This window comes from Hyla sarda, chromosome 1 (genome assembly GCF_029499605.1).
Source record: "Hyla sarda isolate aHylSar1 chromosome 1, aHylSar1.hap1, whole genome shotgun sequence".
Lineage (NCBI taxonomy): Eukaryota > Metazoa > Chordata > Amphibia > Anura > Hylidae > Hyla > Hyla sarda.
The window spans coordinates 399,400,383-399,421,653 of record NC_079189.1 but is presented as its reverse complement, the minus strand read 5'-3'; the positions used below and the strand labels follow the sequence as shown (position 1 = coordinate 399,421,653).

Here is a 21,271-nt window from a genome sequence, read left to right as displayed (position 1 = left end):
CATACACTTTTTTCTGGACTTTTTCTTGTGAGGGAGGCTTTCCCGGGTCATGATTTTGGCAGGTTAGGATGTGTTTTTTTTACTTACTTTCACAGAGCTGCTATGACATTTTTACTTGCATTTTAAATGCTACAATCAAATTTGATTGTGGTGTCTAAGGGGTTAAAGCCGGGCATCACCGCGGACGGTGATGTCTGGCATTAGAGATGGGTCCTGGTGGCAGATAGCCACCAGGACCACCCAGCTATGACCCGCACTCAGCTGCTGAGCATGTGTCATAGTAGGGGAGTGGGACACTGTCGTCCACAAGAGGTTAAATGCTGAAGGTAGAAGTGATTCTCACGCCTACTGGTAGGTGGTGTAGCTTTGTGCCTAAAAAAGTACCTTTGCGCACAAAATAGCGACTTTTGACAAAAGTCGCAAATGATAAATACGTGACCACTGCATGGTCAAAAAGAAAATGTTCTACGGGTAGGAAAAAGAGTAAAACTGTCTATATGAAAAGATGCATAAAAGTCTCTAAATATGCTGCTTGCGCCTGAACTGCGCCTAAACATAGACACAAAAAATGATCTAAAAGCAATGATAAATCTTCCCCATTGACTCTCCTACAGTGGCTCTAGTGGACTGATAAGACAGTACACACCATCTCTAGATTGCTGTCTGACCACTTGTTGTGGGTCAGAAAGCTGGAAGATCTTACTATATGCATCAATGGATAACTGTCTGACATTGTACCTAATTCCTGCTGGGTTTGTTCTGGACACATGCTTGTGAATGAAGCTGTGCCCTTTAACACCCTTAATAAAATATCGACTTTTACATATGTTTACTGCAGTTGAAGTAGAGCTGGGGAATACAATATCCAAAAGTCATACTTGGTTGCATGTAACAATTGACCCATGTTTTGTCTCCCCTGTTTTTTATACATAGACTGATTTTGTTTAACCCACTTCCTGTACCCGCAAGAGCCAAATCCATGTTCACTGGGGCTATTGAGAGTCACAGTGGCCTCCTGTCAACCTTACTTTACCTATTCATTTTAACCATGACAACACCACTCAGATATTGCCAACTGCTGTGAAAACCTTATGGTACATGCTCACGGGCAAGTTCCCCGCTGCAGATTTGTGTTTTCTACTACGAAATCTCTGGAGTAGAATCTGATGCAGCCAAATAAGACTTGGGAACTGACTGTTAAGCTGACCCTGTCTTTGTACTGACTAATTGAATTAAGAATCCTATAAAATACCAAAAAATAAAAAAAAGTATCAATAAGAGCCCCATACTTAGAAAAAATGGCAGTTGTCTGCTATGACTTCTGACCATTTTAATGGGTACTCCGGTGGGAAATTTTTTTTCTTATAAACTGTCTCCAGAAAGTTAAACTGATTTGTAAATTACTTCTATTAAAATGTATTAAGCCTTCCAGTACTTATCAGCTGCTGTATGCTCCAGAGGAAGTTGAGTTGTTCTTTTCTGTCTGACGAGAGTGCTCTCTGCTGACACCTCTGTCTGTATCAGGAACTGTTCATAGTAGGAGAAAATCCCCATAGCAAACCTCTCCTGCTTCAGATAGTTCCTGACATGGACAGAGGTGTCAGCAGAGAGCACTGGGGTCAGACAGAAAAGAACAACACAACTTCCTCTGTAGTCTACAGCAGCTGAAAAGTACTAGAAGGATTAAGATTTTTAAATCAAAGAAATTTAAAAATCAGTTTTTATTTTCCTGGCACCAGATACTTTGGAAAAAAAAATCCATGGTAGTACCCCTTTAACCATTTCCTGTGGAGATCATTGTATGTTACAAAAATAAACCATTTGTGAAAACATTATGAACAAGGATAGCAGCACAAACTTAAAAAAAATCTAAAAGCCTAAAAAGTTTTATCTTAGCAAACACTGTATATTATTTATACAAAAATGCAAGAAAAATAAAACCCCATGTGTTATAAAAAAAAAAAAAAGTACCTAAGATTTTGTCCGTAGAAATCAGTTAAAGTGACTTAGCCATCGACACATATAATAAGCAGGTCATAAAAAATAAACTATGATACATGTATACTGACAAACATCAGGCTAAAATACTACATCAACAAAAATGAATTTGATGCCTGAGGTGTGGATATGTAAATATCATTGACAATATGCAAATAAGAAAAACACTAAATATATTTACAAAGCAGTACAGCACTTGAAAAAGGAGAAACCTAATGGTTAAACACTTAGTACTTACTAGTTACTCTGGTGCAATTGCTTTAACCACTGATATGGCATTATATATTTTGTGTATATTTTTGCTGTATGTCTCCGGTAAGTATACAGTACAGGGAAAAAGCTTTACATAAAATATAGTATGGTTCTTGTCTATATACAGTACATAGTAAACCATGTCTCTTATTTTTAAGATCACCCAGTAGGATCTGCTGCTGTGTTAAATCAGAAAAAGACAGAGACTGCACAGACTGGAAGATCAATTACATTAGAATGTGAAGTCCTTGGGTACAACATCAATGATCACCACATGCACTGGATTAGACAATATCCTGGCAGAGCAACTATGGAATGGATAGCCGCTTTTAGAACAGGGTATACCACTTATATAGGAGATAAGTTTAAGGACCGTGCCACACCATCCACCAGTGGATCTACAGGTCTGCTTAAAATAGATCACTTGGTAGAGTCAGACACTGCTGTTTACTTCTGTGCCAGAGACACCATGAGGAAGTTCTGCCTGCTCACTGTCAAAAAAAACTCACAATGATGTTCAGTCATGTTTTATGTGCTTTCTAACCATAGAATAACACTTGATAATTTTCTGATTCTTTAATTTCATGTTTATGGAGCCTTTGAGGGGACAGTGCTGCATCATATATTTACCATTTCCCAGCACCATAAAGTGCCTAATGACTTTTCAGACTTGTTATAAGGTGGTCATTGAGGATGTATATTTTTTACAGAGAAGCAAAAATTCTATAAAAAGAAAAAAGTTCTCTACTCAGACTGGTGGCTATGCTCAGTGTGAACATTGCTTATAACTTGTCTACAACCAAAGAGTTATAGCCCTAAATTGGAAATCTACCAGGTTTCCTAGTGTACAATGGTGGTGGCTAACTGTGGTAATGTGTCTGGAATAAGGTTTGTGATGCCAGGGTAGCGTTAACCTCCACACTCCGAAAGGTAGTAGCTTTCTGGGCCAAGCACTAGGGTAATAATGACCACAGATGCAGGGTTACATAACCTACTAAATGTTACTCAGGAACTTGCTTACTATACAGGAACAGTTCAACAGTAGTGCAAAGTTCACTGAAGTATGCTTCAGGGGTCACAGTTGATTCAGGGCACTATGGGACTTGAAGTCCTTGCTTACTAACTAGATTCTTGCTTGCTAAATTATGTTTAGACTTCTCTGGATTGGGTTATTTAGCTTGTAAAAGACTTAGGAACTGACCAACACTGACTTTACTCTCCGCATAGGTATCCGGAATTAAGGCTTAACGTCAGGGTTTATACTGTAGATTTATGGACTGGAGTTGCCTGAGGCTTTCAATCTCCTGTAATTAGGCTTTGCTTATGTGGTCCATGGGCTCACTTGGCTCTTCTTCCCACTGCAGACATACTTCTAAAGGTAATGGATGACCTGGTTGGTGGGATCCTGTGATGGGTGCTGTTGTTGTGAACAAATTAGTGCTGCAACTGGATCTTTTAAGCTTGTCCATGTGGTGAGGTACCGGTCCACAGCAGAGGTCTTATGACCTCCACTCACTCTCCTCTCCAGACTGAACTAACTCCACCCTGTCTAGCCAGACTTGTGGGAGGCAGAGCAGCAGCTCTGATTGGCTGAAGCAAGCATGTGAAATTTTAGCATCCTCCTGGACAGACAGATTAAGCTGTTAGGGCACAATAACATAAAGGTGCATTGACATTATATAACAAAGTACAACAAATTGTACATTTATACATAAATAGTATGCCCGGAGAAGACACGCTAGGTGACAACCACCTGACAGGTCAGAAAGACTGGTGTGCTCCACACCGGGATACCACACAGTCAGAAGTTAATTGGAGGGATAAAAAAAGATGAAAGGAAGGGGGCACTCCCTTCTGCATGCATCCCACCACTATACCAATGTGATATACTGACCTTATCAAGTTGTGCTAGCAGTAGGCACAACTCTATAGAGGATGTAGAAGATTAATTGTAGATGAGCTGCCACACTCTGACCAGATCTAGCACCTTATAGGCACAGATAAAGAGCAAGTAGATGAGCAATAAAAGGACAAAGTAGAGATGCTGCTCAAAACTTGCAAAAACACGACCACAGGCAATGCACAGGATGACAATGACTTTATTGGGTATGTAGCTGGTCAACGCCCTTCAGCACCTTCATGTGCCTTATTCAGGTCCTTCAGAATGACTGATGCAGTGTTCAGTCCTATATATATATGCAAGTCCAGAAAACACGGCAACAGGAGACCAAGGATTATGCAAAACTGGATAGGTTTATTCCCAATTCAATTGCGACGTTTCGGCAGCAGTAGCCTTTTTCATGCTTGAAAAAGGCTACTGCTGCCGAAACGTTGCAATTGAATTGGGAATAAACCTATCCAGTTTTGCATGATCCTTGGTCTCCTGTTGCGATGTTTTCTGGACTTGCATATAAAGATTCTTGGGCTGGCTGCCTAGGTGACCACGAGCACGGAGACCTGGCTCCAGTGCTGTCCTATTGTTCTTTGTATATATATTTCTAAGACAACTTATCTACCTAGTACTTATGAACTAAGGGCATACCTGTATGCCCTGAGTCCTTAAGCGGGCTTGAAGCAAGTGCAGAATCACGCTCACTGTTAATGAAAGTAGCTGGACACTCACTGATAATGACAGTGGCTGTTACATCACGAGCCACCGGCGCCGCACAAAGCGTTCTAAAAGAACGCTGGGTGCTGCACAGAGATCACAGGGGTCCCAGCAGCAGGACCCCTGCAATCAGACATCTTTTGGGTAGGGGATAAGATGCCTAGTGGTGGTGTACCCCTTTAAAGTCAAAATGGGCTTCGTCCTTATGGAGTTAAATGATTACACAGATACCATATCATACCAGTACACAAGGAGAAAATATTATCACCATACATATCGACCAAATCCTGCATACTAAGACAAATATTACAAATAATACCAGTCCAGAATATAAGGAGGAATATTATCACCATACATGTTACCAATTGTAACGCTGGTGGTCGGCAGACACCAGTGTGTACCCCATTCTGCTGCCTACCTTGGCTGAACTTCCAGCAAGGCTCCTCCTCCTCGCTGCAGGTTCTGGACTCTTCCCTCTGCACTGTCTCAGGCGGCGATGTCTGGTGGGCCGTGCGAGGTCCGTATCTTTAGGGGTCCGTCAGGGGTGGACTGACCTGCCGGTCCGAGGGCCCGGCTGGGTTAAGGGCCCGCTGCCACTACTGAGGATCCGGGAAACTCGTTCCAGATCCCTAGCAGACAGAGCTGCCTTCTCCAGTATGTGCGATACACATACATACAGGAGAAGGCGTTCCCCTTTGTCTGAGCCACATCTGCAGCTTACACAGAGGAGACGTGACCTCCGCTCCCCCACGCAGCATGCAGTACAGGCGCCGATTATGTCACTTTTGCGCCTGTACTGTGGAGGAGAGAAGATGCGGGCCCCCTGCTGCTGAGGAAATCGCTGCTTGGGACATCAGGTGAGCATCATTTTTTTTTTTACTCTGCCTACACCCATGGGGAAAGGGGAAGGGGAGTGGGTAACTCTGCCTATACCTATGGGGAAAGGGGGAGTAGCTCTGCCTATACCTATGGGGAAAGGGGGAGGGGGTAACTCTGCCTATACCTATGGGGAAAGGGGAGGGGAGGGGGTAACTCTGTCTATACCTATGGGGAAAGGGGAGGGGAAGGGGGCTAACTCTGTCTATACCTATGGGGAAAGGAGGAGGGGGTAACTCTGCCTATACCTATGGGGAAAGGGGGAGGGGGGGTAACTCTACCTATACCTATGAGGAAAACGGGAAGGGAGGTAACTCTGCCTATACCTATGGGGAAGAGGGGGGGGTAACTCTGCCTATACCTATTGGGAAAGGGGGGGGGTAACTTTGCCTATACCTATGGGGAAGAGGGGGGGTAACTCTGTCCATACCAATGGGGAAGAGGGCTAACTCTGCCTATACCTATGTGGACTGGGGGGATTACTCTGCCTATACCTCTGGGGAAAGGGGGGAGTAACTCTGCCTTTACCTATGGGGAAAAGGGGGTTTAACTCTGCCTATACCTACAGGGAAAGGGGGGACTCTGCTGCCTATACCTAAGGAGAGAGGGGGGTTAACTCTGTTCCTATACCTACTGGGAAGGGGGGTTAACTCTGCTGCCCATACCTATGGGGAAGGGGGGTTAAGTCTGTTGCCTATACCTATGGGGAAGGGTGGGGGGCTAACTCTGCTGCCTATACCTTTGGGGAAGGGGGATTTACTCTGCTGCCTATACCTACGGGGAAGGGGGAGTTAACTCAGTTGCCTATACCTGCAGGGAAGTGGGGTTAACTCTGCTGCCTATACCTATGGGGAAGGGGGGGGGCTACCGAACTACCTGCATACCCAACTACCTAACTATGTACACCCCTGGCCTTCATATATAGCTACCTAACTACCTAGCTAGCCCTCTACCTATTTACCTGGCTACCTACCTACCTACCTGCCCTTTTACTGTGCAGGACACCAAGGAGGGCATTGTTACAGTTTGTGGGCCTATAGATGGAAAGATTGTGTAGAGGAGGGGAGGGCACTGGAAAAAGGCAGAGTCTGACATGTTTGTCCTGCAGATGTTAAGAGATCGACATGTCGGTCTTATCCAGATGGAGAAGAAAAGGAAAGAGGACGTCGCTGATCAGAAAATACATAATTGTGAGTCCCAAAATGTAACTGTAATCACTTCTATGGTATATACACATCCTGTGTACAGCTCATATCTAGCACCATATGGTCCTGTATATAATCACTTTTATTGTATACAGATCCTTTATAGTATACTCATCTGTGTATAGTGTATGGCGGTATTATCCAGTTATTGGTTTTATTCAGTACAGTCTGGCAGTATTATCCAGTTATTGTGTGGTGGTATATATTTACTCTTGTATACCAGTATTATTGGTCATGGAAATTTACCTACGTTAAAGTGTTTCTTACGTATATAAATTTTAGTTTATTGTGTGTGGGATTTGGGTGCAATAGGGGCGTGGCAGAAGATTGATGAGCTGCAGAGCCAAGCAGTGTTGTCAGTCCGCCCCTGAGGTCCGTGCATGCCTCTGATTCTGATCCCCCACCAATCCCTGACCCACACCACCTATTTTTGGCCTCTCTGCCCCCCTTTCCTTGCCTGAGCAATATTGTGGTTTACTGTAGTACCTGTGTCATCTAATGTGTTTCCGTGTACCAGTTTTTTTATTAAGTCCCTTACAACGTCTCCCTCGGCTCCTGTTCTGCTTCTCATGGGTTTGACTATGGACTGTTTGACTTTGCCTCTCTTTGCAAGCAAGCTTGTTCCATCCTGCTGCACCTGAGCTATACAGTCCTGCTGTTTTAACAGCACCAGCACAGATAAATCACCAGACCTGATCTGCTGTGTCTGACTCCACCTGCTGTGATCTCCCATCTCCAGTGTCAGCCCACTCTCACCTGCCTGTATTGCTGTAGTTAAACTCCAGGGTGACTGGCCTGCTCGGCCAGCTGCTACTTATCGGGACCACTTTTGGGGAAGCAAACTGGTGTTCCCCTGCAGCTAAGAGCTTCTGCATCCTGGAGCGGGATAAAGGGTGAAAATCAGGAGAACACTTAGACTCCGCTCACAGGATTGGCCTTATGCCAAACCGATGTGTCACAGCGAGTCCACACCTGTGGGGGCGATACACCAATAATACTGTTACTGACAAAATTCTGATATACTGAGACCAATATTACCAATAATGCCAGTATATAAGGGACAAATAATGTCACCATACATATTAGTATCAGACTGTTACTAACCAAATCCAATATGACAAGAACAATATTACCAATAATATCACTGTACCGGGAAAAAATGCATACTGCCATATTATCATGACAATTACTACTGCTTAATGACTGAATAATACAATAATACCACCATAATGTTACTAAAAAGATCACAGTAAACTAAAACCAACATTACCAACAATACCAGTATAAAAGGGACAAATAATACCACCACACTATGACCAGAGACTGAATAATGCATCCATACATTTACTTAACCACTTAGGGACTGAGGGCATACAGGTATGCCCTGACGCCCTGGTACTTAATGACCCAGGGCGTACCTGTACCTGACCTGTAGGACCGGTGATTCCGGTCCTACATGTCACGTATGACCCGATGACCCAGAAATAGAAGGTGATCAGCGGTGTACCAATAACCTCCGGTAGCTTGGAGAAGGTGGCGATCCCGTCACCTCCCCAGGAGCGCTGCTCGTGTCCCCTTCTCTCGGCTCTGCTCGCCCACCGATCTCAGTCAGCAGGCAGAGCTGAAAGAAGAAGCCAGGGACCCCCACTCTGCCAAGATCTGTGCCCCTTAGGGCAGAGAGTGTGGCCTCCTGCCACCCTTAGTGCAGGGACAGCTAAAGTGAAGAAAAGGTAGGTGAAAGAGTTAAAAAAAGTAAGAAAAACAAAAACAAAAAATCCCCCCCCCCGGCCCCTAATAGGTCCCCAAGTGTTCGCTACCCAATTTTTGGTGTGACCCAGGCCCTATTAGGGGTTCAGGGTGCTACGATTTGCCACTTTTTTGGGGGGGCTGTAGTATTGTTTTATGTTATACTATAACGTTGTGTAACTTATAATCACACACCGTTATATAGTTTGCACCCAAGCACACACACACACATACATACTTCCCCCGCACACATCCCCTCCCCCCTTCACCGCAGAAAAAACAAGTGATGGCCCGCCGGGCATATTTAGTGGAGGAGGCATAAGCTTTACTTGCCTCCAACACCGAATCTGCCAGTGAGGACGATCCTACATTCCTGTGTTCTTCCCCGTCCTCCTCATCATCTAGCGCTGATGATGAGACCCCTGCACAGCAGCGGAAATGCCGCCAGGCGAGGACAACCCCCCCATGATAGTGACCCAGTGGCCGACAATAGTACGAGTGGCCATGCCACTCGTAATAGGAGTCCGACCCCCCAGATAAGCGTACCGGAGCCCCTTCCGGTGATCCTGTCTGGAGACCCCCAGAAGGATATAGGCCACGGATTCCTGAGTTTGTTGGCGACTCAGGAATCCAGATTGACATAGTTGGCTACACTGAAATGGACTTTTTTAGTTTTTATTTCAGTGACGACTTTGTCAATCTAATGGTGGAGCAAGCGAATTTGTATGCCCAGCAGTTTATTGCCCACCACCCTGATTTGTTTTTGGCTTGGGAGATGAGTCTCTTATCAGTCTTAAGGAGAGACTCATCTTCCGCCAGTATATTATCTCGAAGCGGGATCGGTATGGCATGAAACTCTACAAACTTTGTGAGAGTGCCTCCCGGTAGACTTACTAGTTTAGAGTATATGAGAGACAAGATTCCCGTATTGAACCCCCAGAATGTCCCGCCACTCTGTGTCTTAGCGGGAAAATTGTTTGGGACCATGTGCATCCATTGCTGGATAAGGGTTACCACCTTTACGTGGATAATTTTTATACCAGTATGCCTCTGTTCACATCCCTTGCCACCAGATCCACGTCAGCTTGAGGGACCGTGTGGAAGAATCAGAGAGGCCTCCCTCTAAATTTGATCCAGACACCTTTGCCCAAGGTTGAGTCCCCTGCCCTTACCCATGAAAACCTGTTGCTGGTCAGATATAAGGATAAGAGGGATGTCATTATGCTGACCACAATTCATGGTAACGGCAGCTCATCTGTCCCTGTGCGAGGTACCACAACAATGGTCCTCAAGCCCAATTATAAACTGGACTACAATCGGTATATGGGGGAGGGGGGAGTTGATCTCTCTGATTAAGTCCTCAATCCATACAACACCATGCGGAAAACATGGAAATGGTACTAAAAAGTTGCAGTCTACTTGGTACAGGTTGCCATTTACAACTCTTTTGTACTGTCCCAGTACGCTGGCAACACAGGGACATTCCTCCAGTTCCAAGATGTCATAAAGGTCCTGATCTTCCCAAGGAACTGAAGGTATAGGTGCCAGGATCGTCCCGGGCCAGCACTTTCCAGGTGAGGTACCCCACACTGGAAAGAAAGGATGATCCCAGAAAATATGCAGTGTGTGTCACAAGAGGGGAATACGGAAGGACACCACCACACAGTGTGACACTTGCCCAGATCTGGGCCTCTGCATTAAAAACTGCTTCAGGGAGTATCACACTTCCATGGAGTACTGAATTTTCCATATTAATTGAATTTTTCCATAATTTGACTCCAATGTTACAAGTTCAGAGTACCTGATAAGACCTCTGGGGGTATTTAAAAAAAATAAAATAAAAATGGGTCACTGAGTGACTTTCATCTGGGGGGGTGGGGGGTGGTTAGGAGGTTTACGTTGCCTCAAATGTGCAGCGCTCTCTCTCCATCTGAGCGGGGTGCGCATTGGGGGGAAACGGTTTAGAGATCTACCCTAACATCACATGATTCTGAGCATAGGGTTTGGGGTGGGCATATTTTTTAGTTTTGGCTATGCTCTGGGTGATCATTCTGGGAACATAACCTATTTTATCATTTTACTGCCCACTGTACCCCATTTTATTAATTCAGTGTACCCCATGTAATGCTGATTGAGGGGTGGTTCCGCTGTTCTGGTTCCATAGGTAACTATGTAAATGCTCAAGGTCCCTGACTGCGCTCCTGCTCTTCTTAGACCTGGTGTGCACTGCAGAGCTGTTTTCTTCCAAATATGAGATTTGTTCTTACTCCAAAGAAATGAATTTACAAATTGTGGGGGGTATTTTCTCCTGTTACCACTTGTGAACATGAAAAATTTTGGGTAACCCCAGCATTTTAGAGTAAAAAATAAAATGTTTCCTTTTCACTATATTGAACATTTATCAAACACCTGTGGGGAGTTAAGGCTAACTGTACCCTTTGTTATTTTCCTTGAGGGGTGTAGTTTCAAATTAGTATGCCATGTGTTTTTTTATTTTTATTTTTTTGCTGTTCTGGCACCATAGGGGCTTCCTAAATGTGACATGCCCCCCCCCCCCCATTTCAGCAAAAATTGCAAATGTGACTCCTTTGATTCTGAGCATTGTAGTGCGTCTGCAGTGCAATTGATGTCCACCCCTTGTAAAAATGTCAAATTTGGGGGAAAACAAGCATTTTAGCGAAAAAAAATTAATTTACACATCCAACTTTAACGAAAATTCGTCAAACACCTGTGGGGTGTTAAGGCTTACTGTACCCCTTATTACGTGCCATGAAGGGTGTAGTTTCCAAAATAGTATGCCGTGTGAGGTTTTCTTTTTTCTTTTTCTTTTTTTCTTTTTTTTTTGCTGTTCTGGAAAAATAATAGGGGCTTCCTAAATGTGACATGCCCCCCAAAAGCCATTTCAGCAAAATGTGATTCCTCTTCTGAGCATTGTAGTGTGCCCGCATTGCATTTGACATCCACACAGGGGGTATTTCCATCCTCAGAAGAGATTGGGTTACAAATTTTGGGAGACATTTTCTCCTGTTACTCCTTGTAAAAATGTAAAATTTAAGGGAGAACCAGCATTTTAGTGAAAAAAAATAATTGCACCATAGGGGCTTCCTAAATGTGACATGCCCCCCAAAAACCATTTCAGAAAAACTCACTCTCCAAAATCTCATTGTCGCTCCTTTCCTTCTGAGCCCTCTACAGCGCACGAACATTTTACATCCACATATTTCCTTACTCAAGAGATATTGGGTTACAAATTTTGGGGGGATACTTCTCCTTTTACCCTTTGTGAAAATTCAAAAACTGGGTCTACAAGAACAAGCGAGTGTAAAAAATGAAGATTTTGAATTTTCTCCTTCACTTTGCTGCTATTCCTGTGAAACACTTAAAGGGTTAACATACTTTCTGAATGTAATTTTGAATCATTGAGGGGTGCAGTTTTTATAATGGGGTAATTTATGGGGTATTTCTAATATGAAGGCCCTTCAAATCCACTTCAAAACTGAACTGGTCCCTGAAAAAGTCTGATTTTGAAAATGTTGTGAAAAACTGGAAAATTGCTGCTGAACTTTGAAGCCCTCTGATGTTTTCCAAAATTAAAAACATGTCAACTTTATGATGCAAACATAAAGTAGACATATTGTATATGTGAATCAATATATAATTTATTTGGTATGTCTATTTTCCTTACAAGCAGAGAGCTTTAAAATTAGAAAAATTTAAATTTTTCTCATTTTTCCTGAAATTTTGGAATTTTTCCAATGCAAGTATCAATGAAAATGTACCACTATGTTAGTAGAATATGTCACGAAAAAACTATCTTGGAATCAAATTCATAAGTAAAAGCATCACAGAGTTATTTATGCTGCGATGTGAAAAAATGCTCTGGTCCTTAACCCCTTAAGGACCGGAGGTTTTTCCGTTTTTGCATTTTCGTTTTTTGCTCCTTGCCTTTAAAAAATCATAACTCTTTCAAATTTACACCTAAAAATCCATATGATGGCTTATTTTTTGCGCCACCAATTCTACTTTGTAATGACATCAGTCATTTTGCCCAAAAATCTATGGTGAAGCGGGAAAAAAAATCATTGTGCGACAAAATTGAAAAAAAAACGCTGTTTTGTAACTTTTGGGGGCTTCCGTTTCTACGTAGTACATTTTTCGGTAAAAATTACACCTGATATGTATTCTGTAGGTCCATACGATTAAAATGATACCCTACTTATATAGGTTTGATTTTGTCGGACTTCTGGAAAAAATCATAACTACATGCAGGAAAATTTATACGTTTAAAATTGTCATCTTCTGACCCCTATAACTTTTTTATTTTTCCGTGTATGGGGCGGTATGAGGGCTCATTTTTTGCGCCGTGATCTGAAGTTTTTAACGGTACCATTTTTGCATTGATAGGACTTATTGATCACTTTTTATTCATTTTTAAATGATATAAAAAGTGACCAAAAATGCACTATTTTGGACTTTGGAATTTTTTTGCGCGCACGCCATTGACCGAGCGGTTTAATTAATGATATATTTTTATAATTCGGACATTTCCGCACGCGGTGATACCACATATGTTTATTTTAATTTTTATTTACACTGTGTTTTTTTTTTTATTGGAAAAGGGGGGTGATTCAAACTTTTAATAGGGGAGGAGTTAAATGATCTTTATTCACTTTTTTTTTTCACTTTTTTTGTGCAGTGTTATAGGTCCCATAGGGACCTATAACACTGCACACACTGATCTTCTATGTTGATCACTGGTTTCTCATAAGAAACCAGTGATCAACGATTCTGCCGCATGACTGCTCATGCCTGGATCTCAGGCACTGAGCAGTCATTCGGCGATCGGACAGCGAGGAGGCAGGAAGGGGCCCTCCCGCTGTCCTGTCAGCTGTTCGGGATGCCGCGATTAGCCGCGGCTATCCCGAACAGCCCGACTGAGCTAGCCGGGAACTTTCACTTTCACTTTTAGCCGCGCGGCTCAGCTTTGAGCGCGCGGCTAAAGGGTTAATAGCGCGCGGCGCCGCGATCGGCGCTGCGCGCTATTAGAGGCGGGTCCCGGCTTCACTATGACGCCGGGCCCGCCATGATATGACGCGGGGTTACTGTGTAACCCCGCGTTATATCAGAAGAGCAGGACCAAGGACGTACCGGTACGTCCTTGGTCCTTAAGGGGTTAAGGTGAAAATGGGCTTGGTCCTTAAGGGGTTAAAAGAACAAGACCAAAAATATCTTCATACAGTGTCTCTAGTGCATAGTGGTAAATACAGAGCACTACACAGGATCTACAGATCTTTTGTGATCAAAATCATTCTATTTCCTTTTGTTCTCCATCTAGCCCAGACCACAATGAAGACTTTTTTCCGTCCTGACTTGTTTGTCCTCACAGCCATGACATTGTTTATCCTGGTAAACATCTTAGGGTCTGCACTTTTCCAGCAACTTCCTCACTTCCTCCCTTTGCACAACCATAGTGCCCCAAAAGGTAATAATGCCCCCCTAGGTCCTTCTAGGTAAGTAGGTCCTTCTAATCGGTAAGAAGATAGATGCCCCAGAAGGTAGATAGGTCCCCCAGTAGGTAGATGAGTGTACCCAGTATGGATAGGTTCCCCCAGTATATAGCTTTTTTTCTCCCAGTATGAAGATAGGTGCTCTATGTAGATATGTCTATTAGTAAGTAGAAAGATCCCATACTAGATAGAAAGGGGTCCCCCCTTTGGGTAGGTGCCTTAGTAGGAAAACAAGAGCCCCAATAGATAGATAGACTACACTGCAGGGTGACAGAGTGCCCCCAGCCCTGTAGGTAGACAGAGAGACCCCCCCCCCCCTGTGGGTAAATAGGTGCCCCCCTCGGGAGGGTTAAATAAAAGAGACAGAAAGAAATTGATTAAAGGGGTTTTATTATATAAGGTGACTTTAATAATTAAGTTTCATACAATAATGGACATGCTTACCAAGGATCTGTGCTTGTGTTGGTGGTAAATTGCCATGTCCTGTGCCCCAAATTACACTGCTGGCTTGTTTTGTATCCTGCCTCTGAGTACAATCCTCAGGATCCTTTGTTTCAAGGTGGGAGGTTACTTATTTCCCTTGCACACATTTGTCGCCCTAAACGTTGCAGCACAGCCAAGCGGTGGATTTGGTAACCTCATCAGGGGGCGGGCTTCACACAAACAACAGACAAAGCAGCCAAGCTCCCTTTCAAAACTTGACTTGTGATGTATTGTCCTGGGCAACACAGCAAGCTGGGAAAGGTCCCAAATAACCACTCATTTTGTAGGCAGACAGTTTTCTTCTAGGGAAAAGAAAGGCAAGGAAATTTCATACTAGGCACCAAACACATGTAAGTGATGTATATTAGTAACATGACTAACCTTGCTCCTCTTGTCTTACATTCAAAGAACCAAAAATCCTAGAATACCCCTTTAACCCCTTCATGACCCAGCCCATTTTCACCTTCAGGACCTGGGCATTTTTTGAAAATCTGACCACTGTCACTTTAAACATTAATAACTCTGGAATGCTTTTACTTATCATTCTGATTCCGAGATTGTTTTTTCGTGACATATTCTACTTTATGTTATTGGTAAAATGTCACTGATATTTGCATCCTTTCTTGGTAAAAAATCTAAAAATGTCATGAAAATTTTGAAAATTTAGCATTTTTCTAACTTTGAAAGTCTCTGCTTGAAAGGAAAATGGATATTCCAAATAAATTACATATTGATTCACATATACAATATGTCTACTTTGTGTTTGCATAAAAAAATTGACAAGTTTTTACTTTTGGAAGACACCAGAGGGCTTCAAAGTTCCGCAGCAATTTTCCAATTTTTCTCAAGATTTTCAAAATCGTAATTTTTCAGGGCCCAGTTCAGGTTGGAAGTGGATTTTAAGGGTCTTCATATTAGAAATACCCCATAAATGACCCCATTATAAAAACTGCACCCCCCAAAGTATTCAAAATGACATTCAGTAAGTGTTTTAACCATTTAGGTGTTTCACAGGAATAGCAGCAAAGTGAAAGAGAAAATTCTAAATGTTCATTTTTTACACTCGCATTTTCTTGTAGACCCAATTTTTGAATTTTTACAAGGGGTAAAAGGAGAGAAATCACCCTAAAATTCGTAACCCAATTTCTCTCGAGTAAGGAAATACCTCATATGCGCATGTAAAGTGTTCGGCGGGGAGCAGAAGGGAAGGGAAGGGAAGGAGCGACAATGGGATTTTGGAGAGTGAGTTTTTCTGAAAGGGTTTTTGGGGGCATGTCCCATTTAGGAAGCCCCTATGGTGCCAGAACAGTGGACCCCCCCACATGTGACCCCCTTTTGGAAACTATACCCCTCATGGAATTTAATAAGGGGTGCAGTGAGCATTTACACCCCACTGGCGTTTGACAGATATTTGAAACAGTGGACTGTGCAAATCAAAAATGTTATTTTTCATTTTCACAGACCACTGTTCCAAAAATCTGTCATACACCAGTGGGGTGTAAATGCTCACTGCACCCCTTATTACATTCCGTGAGGGGTGCAGTTTACAAAATGGGGTCACATATGGATATTTATTGTTTTGCGTTTGTCAGAACTGCTGTAAAAATCAGCCACCCCTGTGCAAATCGCCTCAAATGTACATGGTGCACTCTCCCTTCTGGGCCTTGTTGTGCGCCCCCAGAGCACTTTGCGCCCACATATGGGGTATCTCCGTACTCGGGAGAAATTGCATTACAAATTTAGGGGGTCTTTTTTCCCTTTAACCTCTTGTGAAAATGAAAAGTATAGGGCAACACCAGCATGTCAGTGTAAAACATTTATTTTTTTACACTAACATGCTGGTGTAGACCCCAACTTCACCTTTTCATAAGGGGTTAAAGAAGAAAAATCCCCCCAAAATTTGTAAGGCAATTTCTCCCGAGTACGGCGATACCCCATATGTGTCCCAAAACTGTTGCCCTGAAATACGACAGGGCTCCAAAGTGAGAGAGCGCCATGCTCATTTGAGGCCTGAATTAGGGATTTGCATAGGGGTAGACATAGGGGTATTCTATGCCAATGATTTCCAAAAAGGGTGCCTCCAGCTGTTGCAAAACTCCCAGCATGCCTGGACAATCAATGGCTGTCCGGCAATACTGGGAGTTATCATTTTGCAACAGCTGGAGGCTCCGTTTTGGAAACAGTAGCGTACCAGACATTTTTCATTTTTTTTGGGGGGGGGGCTGTGTAGGGATATGTGTATATGTAGTGTTTTTTACTTTTCATTTTAGGTTAGTGTTAGTGTAGTGTAGTGTTTTTAGGGTAGAGTCACATGGGCAGAGGTTCACAGCAACTTCGCTGGAAGTTTGAGCTGCAGCGCAAAATTTGCGCCATCTCAAACTTGCAGCACTCACTGTAAACCTCCGCCCATGTGAGTGTACCCTGTACATTCACATTGGGGGGAGGGGGCAAACATCCAGCTGTTGCAAACTCCGAGCATGCCCTTTGGCTGTCCGTGCATGCTGGGAGTTGCAGTTTTGCAACAGCTGGAGGAACACTGGTTTGGAAACACTAAGTTAAGTAATAAACTTTCAAGTGTTTTGCAACCAAACTTAGTGTTTCCAAACCAGTGTGCCTCCAGCTGTTGCAAAACTACAACTCCCAGCATGCATGGTCTGTCAGTGCATGCTGGGAGTTATAGTTTTGCAACAATTGCAACAGCTGGAGGCACTGAGGTAGGAAACGGACAATGTTTCCCAACTAGTGTGCCTCCAGTTGTTGCAAAACTACAACTCCCAGCATGCCCAGACTGCCCAGGCATGCTGGAAGTTGTAGTTCAGCAATATCTGAAGGATCAGATATTGCCGAACTACAACTTCCAGCATGCTTGGGCAGTCTGGGCATGCTGGGAGTTGTAGTTTTGCAACATCTGGAGGTCCACAGTTTGGAGACCACTGTATAATGGTCTCCAATCTGTGCTCTTCCAGATGTTAGAGAACTACAACTCCCAGCATGCCTGGACAGACTGAGCATGCTGAGATTTGTAGTTTTGCAACATCTGGAAGAGCACAGATTGGAGACCATTATACAGTGGTCTCCAAACTGAGGACCTCCAGATGTTGCAAAACTACAACTCCCAGCATGCCCAGAAAGCCAAAGGCTGTCTGGGCATGCTGGGAGTTGCAGTTTTGAAACTCCCAGAGGCAGCAGTGAGATCGCTTTATGGCGATCTCACTGCTGCCAATGAAGATGCCGCACTGCTGCCGGAAACTCACCTCCGGGACGCAGCGCCGCCGGGACCGCATGGAGGACGTCGCTCGCGCCGGGACCGCTCGGGACACCGCTCGGACGGGTAAGTGACGCCGGGGGACGGGTCAGGGACACTTAGCAGAGCGGTGTGTGTCCCGATCCCCGTGATCCGGACTCACACACCGCGCTGCTAAGTATTCTGATAGCGAAACGCTGCTATCAGCTAGTCAGATTTGACCAGCTGATAGCAGCGATCGCTGGGGTGGGGGGGTGGGGGATGAAACCCCCCGTGGTCGCATGGTAAGATGGCTGGCTATCAGGGATAGCCACCATCTTTCCGGGCGCTGCGGGATGCCACGAGTAGCGGCAAAAATGTTCATGACGTACCTGTATGTCATGGGTCGGGAACACCTTGCCACCCATGACGTACAGGTATGTCATAGGTCGGGAAGGGGTTAAAGAAAACAACACAAAAAAGAAAAAAACAAACAAACAGATGGATATAATGAAACTCAGCTCAGACAGTGTGGAGCAAGGTAAGGAACCTCCCGCTATCCTCTCAGCTGTTCGGGATGCCGCACCACGGCGGTCCCGAAGAGCTCACTGAGCTAAACGGCAACGGCAATCTCCCATTTTAGACACCACAATCAACTTTGATGGTGGCATCTAAATGGTTTATACCGGACATCAGCCGATCGGCATTGTTCGGTATTAGTCGTGGATCCTGGTTGCTGATAGCTGCCAGGTATGAAGGGCGCTCAGCCCCTGAGAGCGCTTCACATATTGGGAGCCGGCACAGGACATAAATGTATATGTCATGAGTCGTTAAGGGGTTAAAGCTCAGAAACCTTTTGGAAATTCAATACCAATTTTTATTTAAAAATATATCATATTATACTTTTTATTTTATATTTTCCCTTTTATTGAAAAGTATGTGCACAAAAAAAGGACATCAAATCTGCATATATTTCAGGATGCTTCGATTGAACTTTTTTCACATCCGGAAATATGTAAATGTAAGCCAAGCCTACCGAGAGACATATGTCAGGTATAAAAACCAAAGCTGACATATAGTTTGCTCCATGAGTAATACTGGAGAAGGTTTACAACATGTTTCTCCTGCTTTGTGCCTTGTGCTTGTTTTCACTCCCTGGTAAGTCAGATACCAACATATAGAGCAGATATTACAGTTAGACCAGATATTACATTGTGTTACCTCTAATATATGGTATTTCATTCCTATCTACAGGTGTGTTGTCAGATCCACAACTTACACAACCCAGCTCAGAGTTGAAAAAGCCTGGAGAGAGTGTAAAATTACCATGTACAGCTTCTGGATACACATTTACCAGCTATGCTATATTCTGGATCCAACAGACTCCAAATAAAGAATTGAAATACATTGGATACATTGCTACTAATACTGGAAGCACAGATTATTCTCCATCATTCCAAGGAAGATTCACCATAACAAAGGAAGATTCACTTAGTTCATCATATCTAACAATTGACAGGCTGGCACTGGAGGACACGGCTACTTACTACTGTGCAAGATACACAGTGATAAAACCAAATAAACCAACAAGGTAAAAACCTCAGAAGAATATCTCTGTCATCTACTAGGTGGCAGCATCCCCCTGTATAACTGTGTCCTCCATCACACATCCTTTATAACTACAGTGTGAAGTACTGTATGAAATACATTGCAATACCATGTCTACATATATTCACTAAACATGGATTTAAAAATCCCATATTAAAAATATCCTACATCCTGTTGTCACCTTATTAGGTAGCAGAACTCCTTTATAGACAAGAAATAACACTGACTTTGGAATAAGATGGAGTGGTTTGGCTGTCTAAGAAACTGCAGATTCCCTAAAATTTCATTTAAAAACATTCTTAGATTAGAAGGTGATGAATGGCATTCAGTGCTGGGTTTTTTTGGTAAAAAAACACACAAAATCCATTGACCATCATAGAGAATCCAGTTCCACGGGAGAGAAACTTTTTATAAAAAAGGCCAAATCTGGTTAAAAGTGCTATGAAATTGTTATGGGACCACTTATTACCCAGAGAAATAGAAAATCGGGAGTAGCAAGGAGAGGCTGCTCAGGAATGGGCCATATATGTTGGCTGCTTGTGGTGCCACCTAGCAACTCTGCCTTAGTCAAGGTACATACTGTATGTGGTGGCAGTGTAGGTGGTGGGACATGACTGTATTAACCCATGGGGCAAGGTGTTATTAACTTCTAGTGTTCATGACGCCAGAGTGGTTTTTGGGTACCGGAATCACACGAACGGTATCTCTGCTCCTCCAATGACTAGTTAGTGAAAGGATGAAGGAATTCCCGGCACACGGTAATCGTTTTTCTCTGCTTTATTTCGCTGCCCAATGACTAGTAGTGAAATTAGTGTCCACAACCAGTTATGGTTTAACCCCTTAACCCCTTAAGGACGCAGGACGTAAATGTACGTTCTGGTGAGGTGGTACTTAACGCACCAGGACGTACATTTACGTCCTAAGCATAACCGCGGGCATCGGAGCGATGCCTGTGTCATGCGCGGCTGATCCCGGCTGCTGATCGCAGCCAGGGACCCGCCGGCAATGGCCGACGCCCGCGATCTCGCGGGCGTCCGCCATTAACCCCTCAGGTGTCGGGATCAATACAGATCCCGGCATCTGCGGCAGTTCGCAATTTAAATGAACGATCGGATCGCCCGCAGCGCTGCTGCGGGGATCCGATCATTCATAACGCCGCACGGAGGTCCCCTCTCCTTCCTCCATGCGGCTCCCGGCGTCTCCTGCTCTGGTCTGTGATCGAGCAGACCAGAGCAGGAGATGACCGATAATACTGATCTGTTCTATGTCCTATACATAGAACAGATCAGTATTAGCAATCATGGTATTGCTATGAATAGTCCCCTATGGGGACTATTCAAGTGTAAAAAAAAATGTAAAAGTAAAAGTAAAAAAAAAGTGATAAATCACCTCCCCCAATAAAAAAGTAAAACGTCCGTTTTTTCCTATTTTACCCCCAAAAAGCGTAAAAAACATTTTTTATAGACATATTTGGTATTGCCGCGTGCGTAAATGTCCGAACTATTAAAATAAAATGTTAATGATCCCGTACGGTGAACGGCGTGAACGAAAATTTTTTTTAAAAAAGTCCAAAATTCCTACTTTTTTAATACATTTTATTTTAAAAAAAATTATAAAAAATGTATTAAAAGTTTTTTATATGCAAATGTGGTATCAAAAAAAAGTACAGATCATGGCACAAAAAATGAGCCCCCATACCGCCACTTATACTGAAAAATAAAAAAGTTGTAGGTCATCAAAATAAAGGGATTATAAACGTACTAAT

The 21,271-nt window shown here is 43.5% G+C and overlaps 1 gene segment (V, D, J or C); it reads left to right on the top strand.

The window, feature by feature from the left end:
* Positions 1-290: 290 nt before the first annotated feature.
* Positions 291-19,291, top strand: LOC130366321 (Ig heavy chain V region 23-like). The segment is given in 3 exon segments: positions 291-351; positions 2,409-2,589; positions 19,153-19,291. Coding segments are annotated over 3 exon segments (354 nt in total).
* Positions 19,292-21,271: the final 1,980 nt, after the last annotated feature.